Source organism: Bufo bufo, chromosome 9 (assembly GCF_905171765.1).
Source record: "Bufo bufo chromosome 9, aBufBuf1.1, whole genome shotgun sequence".
Classification (NCBI taxonomy): Eukaryota; Metazoa; Chordata; class Amphibia; order Anura; family Bufonidae; genus Bufo; species Bufo bufo.
The window spans coordinates 162,324,737-162,330,736 of record NC_053397.1 but is presented as its reverse complement, the minus strand read 5'-3'; the positions used below and the strand labels follow the sequence as shown (position 1 = coordinate 162,330,736).

General features: G+C 44.5%; 1 protein-coding gene across 1 annotated transcript in view; it reads right to left on the bottom strand.

Annotated features, from left to right (window-relative positions):
• Nucleotides 1-587: 587 nt before the first annotated feature.
• The window catches only part of TOM1 (target of myb1 membrane trafficking protein), a 126,866-nt gene continuing 121,453 nt past the window's right edge, over nt 588-6,000 (bottom strand). Inside the window, exons 14-15 of the mRNA XM_040407022.1 lie at nt 2,919-2,958; nt 588-1,300 (exon numbers count right to left, since the gene is read on the bottom strand). Of these exons, the coding sequence (XP_040262956.1) occupies nt 1,155-1,300; nt 2,919-2,958 (186 nt within the window). The 3' untranslated portion in view covers nt 588-1,154. The remainder of the gene's footprint in view (nt 1,301-2,918; nt 2,959-6,000) is intronic.

Sequence of the window (6,000 nt, the reverse complement as noted above, 5' to 3'; positions counted from 1 at the left end):
GTCGTGCCATTCCTGTGTTATTTCTGCTAAAAGTTTACAAATAAATTGCCAGCAGTGTGCAGTAAAGGTACTGCTGGGTGTTACCAGTAGTGGAGGTGTCTGACTCTGTCCAATCAGTGCTGCTGGTGTCAGGCTGTACAGGGACACACCCCCAACTGGTAACACCCTTCTGTACCTTTACTGCAAGCTGCTGGCAATTCATTCATACATTTCTAGCAGAAAATAACAGAGGAATGGCACAATATAGAGTCATAAGGATAGATGCTCCAGAATTGTGATTACATGGGGAATGCAAGTAGTTGCTAAAGCAGACATGTCAGGAAAGGTGACCGGTCCCGTTTAAGAATGTTAAAACTAAAAAATACATGACAGAAACATATACTGTAGGTGCCCCTGAATATAGCCATGGCAACCATGATGAAAATATCCATGGTTTTACAAAAAAAGAGATAAAACAAACCAGTCTTCAGGTTACCATCTTGTGGGTTTATTCCAACACTAGGTGTAATATATACTGTGTGTGTGTGTGTATATATATATATATATATATATATATATATATATATATATATATATATATATAGCAGCATTTTCCCGTACCTAAACATATATAGTGCTGGAATAGCCACGTGCTGCTCCTAATATGTAGAAAAACCTCTTAGCTGAGGCACCACTTTAAAAAAAAAAAATTTAACAAAGCAAATCAAGACCAAGAAGGCACTTTTGGTGTTAAAAGGAAGGTGGTAGTGATAATATGATCAAACTCCATTGTATGTTTAGTTGGATACGCTTTCCAGTAGTGCAATCTGTAGGTGGTTGGGTGTGACTGTTGGACGTATAGCTTCAGGTTTGTAGTGCTAATCAATGGCTCCACTTTAGACAATTATCCAGACAAGAAGAAAGCAAAGGTCCAACCAACAAGGTCTTAAGCATCAGGACATGTAGCTATCTTAGCTAACATCACAAGAGATCAAATCAACAGAGTAAAACAGCTGTGTGGTCTGGTGTTACTCATGGTGTCCATATTCCAGAAGATCCTAGTAACACAGGAAACATTCTTTGCTTCAGAAGAGTCTCCTACTGGACAGTTCCACTTTACAGCAATCTGTGAGATTTCCCAGATGTCCATAAGCTCCAGACAGAGATTTAGGGACTCACAAGGCAAAGAGAGCGTCTTCATCTTTCTCTTTCTTATCCCGCCCTGTGCTGGAGGCAACTCTAGGGCCATCAGTTGGAGGAGAAGGCAATGCTGGAACACGATCTGCTGCCTTTGCTCGTTCCTCTAGGAATTTATCAAATTCTGTGCGAAGAACAAGACCAATTTAAATCTCCGAAGACAAAACTTGCAGTATAAAAAATTTTATATTTTTTTTATAAAAGGACAAATAGTTGGCAATAGCTATAAAACTGCCTCATGATAAGAGATTTGGCCAAGAAGTACAACATGCGCTGCCTTCTTAGGAACTATATTTTACGGCAGCCATAGTGGCTTCATGGAGAACGGTGCAGCTACAGGTTGGATGCCTGATGGTGAGTATTTGTCATATGATCACTGGTTCAGCTGTCAGAAGACAGTACCGATGGATCCAATTAGATCTACAATTAGAGTTGCCAAGTGAGTGTAAATTTCCAGACAGTCTGTAAAAAGAGGGGACTTTTTCCACAGACTGTCAGTAACCTTTCTGAAGCTGGAGGGGCTTAAACAGATTATTATTATACTTGTTTTATAGTTGTAACTCAGCTATAAACATAAGGGGTCATTTTAGGCGTAAAAAAATGGTCTAAATGTAAGCCAGCTAGGAAGCAGTCTTACATTTAGACTGGTGCTGGATGCACCGAAGTTATGTAGAGGCCTGCGCCTCTTTATAACTTCGGCAGATTCAGCGGCAGATAAAGGGGTTATTAAGACCGACGTCTAAAATGCTGATCTTAATAAATGACCCCCATAATCTTTAGGCCTCATGCACACTACTGTAAGCATTTTGCGGTCCACAAACCACGGACCCGCAAAATACGGAAGTGGTCCATGTACGTCCCGCCCTATTGTTAAAATACCTATTCTTGTCCGCAAAATGGACAATAGGACATGTTTCATTTTTTTTTGCAGGACGGGCATACAGTTGCACGGATGTGGACAGCACGTGTGGCCCAATACAAATGAATAGAATCGCATGCAGACCGAAAATACAGTTGTGTGCATGAGACCTTATGGTTTTCAAATTTGTCTGCAAAAAAAGTCAGCTGCCCAGAAACAAAAAACTAAATCAGGTTGGCAGTCATGATCAACACAGCCCTCATTGTGAGACCCCCCATTTCAAAGTAATGTACCTAAAACCTGGTCAAGTAGTTAGACATACCCATGATAGTTTCTTCTGGTGTAAAAAAATAAATAAAAATAAAATAATTGTGCAAATTTGCAACTTTTTTTTCAATGCTACACCACACTCTCCACTTTCCCAAAAACTGCACGGGGCTTAGTGGAAGTGGAGAGTCCTCTTGCTGCCTGACAAATTTACTACAATTTACATCAGTAATTGATGTCAATCGTAGAGCAAATCTGCACCAAACCACAGCCGGTTTATATTTGCTTTCCTGGTGCACAGACTACCAGAAGAAGCACCAAACTTCTTATAAATTTGGCGCATCTTATTCCAGTATGATTAATAAATTCCCCTCACAATATTTATTCTAGCTGCACCAGGAGGGTTACTGGGCCATTTACATAGATGCCAATGACAAGTGGTGGCTGAGAAGCAAAAGCAAATGTCCAAGTAAATATCAAATCTCTTTTATGTGACAAAATTGGCTCATTCTAATTCCTTACAGGACCAAGACTGGAGCAACAGCCAGAACTGCGTGGTAGCCACTAGCAAACTGTTGTGCTCGTCATAGCAGAAGATTACATGCTGGCCACTTACCTTCACTTGTAACACCTTCCTCCCCCTCAATCTCATCTTCCTGTGTATGGAAAGAAAACGGAAGTATTATCCACAGCAAGCGACAGCAGGCGGCAGATGACATTTCAAGAGCTATGGCAACAACTCCTATTAAACCTAGAGTGCGATTCCAGTTGCCAGGACATGCATGATGTGTAATGAGAAGCTGTGGAGCTCCCCGTAGAAATCTTTCACAAATCTGAAGAAAAAGGCTACAGACTTCTGATAACCAGTTCAATAGATTCCAGCCCCTGTCTAAAAAATAGATTTTTGTACTTACCGTAAAATCTGTTTCTCTTCCGTTCATTGGGGGACAGTCTTGACCTTGGGTATAGCTATAGCCACTAGGAGGCGACACTAAGCAAAAAAAAGTGTTAGCGCTCCTCTCAGCTATATCCCTCCTGCAGACACTGAGCTAATCGGTTTGTATAAAAGCAGTCAGGAGAAGCCAACAGCAAATCATAAAAATGAAGAAAACCGGAGATGGGTCATCCTGAAGAACCAGAAGGACCCATCTAAGAGAACCAGTAATGTACATACAGGGTGGGAGCTGTGTCCCCCAATGAACGGAAGAGAAACAGATTTTACGGTAAGTACAAAAATCTAGTTTTCTCATCCGTATCATTGGGGGACACAGTCTTGACCTTGGGACGTTCCAGAGCAGTCCCCAGGGTGGGTCATAAACTAAGAAGCCATCCTGCCAATCCGAGGACCGCTTTCTGCAAAACTCTACGCCCCAGAGAAGTGTCAGAAGATGCAAAGATGTGCACTCTGTAAAACTTGGAAAAGTGTGCCCAGACGACCAAGCAGCCACCCTGCACCCCTGAATGGCCGAAGCCCCATGATGTACTGCCCAACCATTGCCCGAGCAAAATGAGCAGTAACCCAGAAGAGCCCAGCCACTGATGCGGTACGCTTCCACCATGGCCAAACAAATCCATCGGGAAATGGAAACTTTGGAGACAGCCAGCCCTCGTCTCGGTCCCTCCGGAATGATGAAAAATGAATCCGTCTGTCGGAAAGAGGACGTCTGGGACCATGATGAACAAGTCAGGGCTAGAGAACCTAGACCAACACCACCTGCGCAGGCACCCCACAGCAGAAAGGGGGCATACGATCCCCCAATGGCTATGAACACTAGCCGAGCAGGCAGTAACAGTATGTGGAGAAAGTGCAACTACTCGCCTTGCGAAAGGGGAAAAGTAGAGAAGGCTGATGCGGCTCAGTAGGGAACCAACATCAAGGGGCGACAACAAGGGCAGTATGATCGCTCACCGGGGAGGGGAGCCATGCAAACAATACACATATGCAAACTGAATAAGTGCATACCCATAACCACACGGAGGCAACGCTGATGTGGTCACCGTAGTAGAAGGTAGATGCAATGCACTACCTGTAAAGGCTCAAAGCCCGCGCCCTAGAAATCGGCAGGTTATACCATGCACCGAAAGCCGTACTAATACCCACAAGAAGTGAGCAAACCCACCAGCTGAAACCTGTCATGGTATGGGCAGATGACAGCACTATAGGCAATAAGAGTACCTGTCAGCCAGTGCCTCAGGAACACCATACATATAAGGCCTGGAGAATCTATTTCACCTGGTGATGGCAGAACATGAGCACAGTGCCATTTGTGACAAGGCACAATCACAGCTACAACTAGCGAGAAGGTTCCACCCCTAGAAGGGGGACGATGAACAGAAATACTCCCCCTGGGAAGGAGTCATACAGTAGGGGCACGGAACAAGAATAGCCATCAAATCTATGGCCAGCGCAAGGCTGCCTCATAGCGCCCAATGAAGAAGGGTAATGCAATAGCCTGTATAGGAACCAGTGGTAGAGCAAACACTCTATACAAAGAGGGTAATACCACAAAACGTACAGTATACAGAGTAAGTGCAAATACTCCTATTACGGAAGGAGAGGAATGCTAGCGGAAGCATAGGATCCAGTGATAGTGCAACTACTTCGCCATGGAAGGAGGGTAGTGCTACAGAACTTCTGGTATCCCGTGGTGGTGTAAATAGTCCGCCTATGGAAGGAGAACAATGCTACCTGATCTACAGGAGCCCACGGAAGGTGCCAATACTCTGCCTAAGAAATGTGCAAACACTCTGTCCTTTAAAAAAGGAGGGTAATGCTACCGGCCGAACAGCACCCACGGGAATTGCAATTACTCCACCCATGGGAGGAGGGTAAAGCTACTGGCTGTACCGTGTCCAGTTAGTGGCACTACTCTGCCTATGGAAAGAATAATGGAACGGATTGTACGGTACCCCATGGAAGTGCTATTACCCTGTCTATGGAAGAAGGGTAATGGTACCGGCTATACAGTACCCAATGGAAGTGCAAGTACTCCGCCTAAGAAGGAAGTGTAACACTACCGACTGTACCGTATCCAATGCAAATGCAAATTACTCCGCCTATGAAAGGAGTGTAATGCAACAGGCAGTACAGCATCCAATGTAAGTGCAATTACTCCACCTAAGGAAGGAGGGTGATGCTATAAGCTGTACGGTATCCAGTGCAAAAGCAATTACTCTGCCTTATGGAAGGAGGTAATGCTACAGACAGTACCACATCCAGTGTAAGTGCAGTTACTCCGCCTATGGAAGGAGGTAATGCAACAGGCAGTACAGCATCCAATGTAAGTGCAATTACTCCACCTATGGAAGGAGGTAATGCTACAGGCAGTACAGCATCCAGTGTAAGTGCAATTACTCCGCCTATGGAAGGAGGTAATGCTACAGGCAGTACAGCATCCAGTGTAAGTGCAGTTACTCCGCCTATGGAAGGAGGTAATGCAACAGGCAGTACAGCATCCAGTGTAAGTGCAATTACTCCGCCTATGGAAGGAGGTAATGCTACAGGCAGTACAGCATCCAGTGTAAGTGCAATTACTCCGCCTTTTTTATGGAAGGAGGGTAATGCTACACGCTGTATGGTATCCAGTGCAAGTGCAGTTACTCCGCCTTTTGTGAAAGGAGTGTATGCTACAGGCTGCACGGCATCCAGAGCACGTGCAATTCTCCGCCTATGGAAGACGGGCCTATGGAAAGAGGGT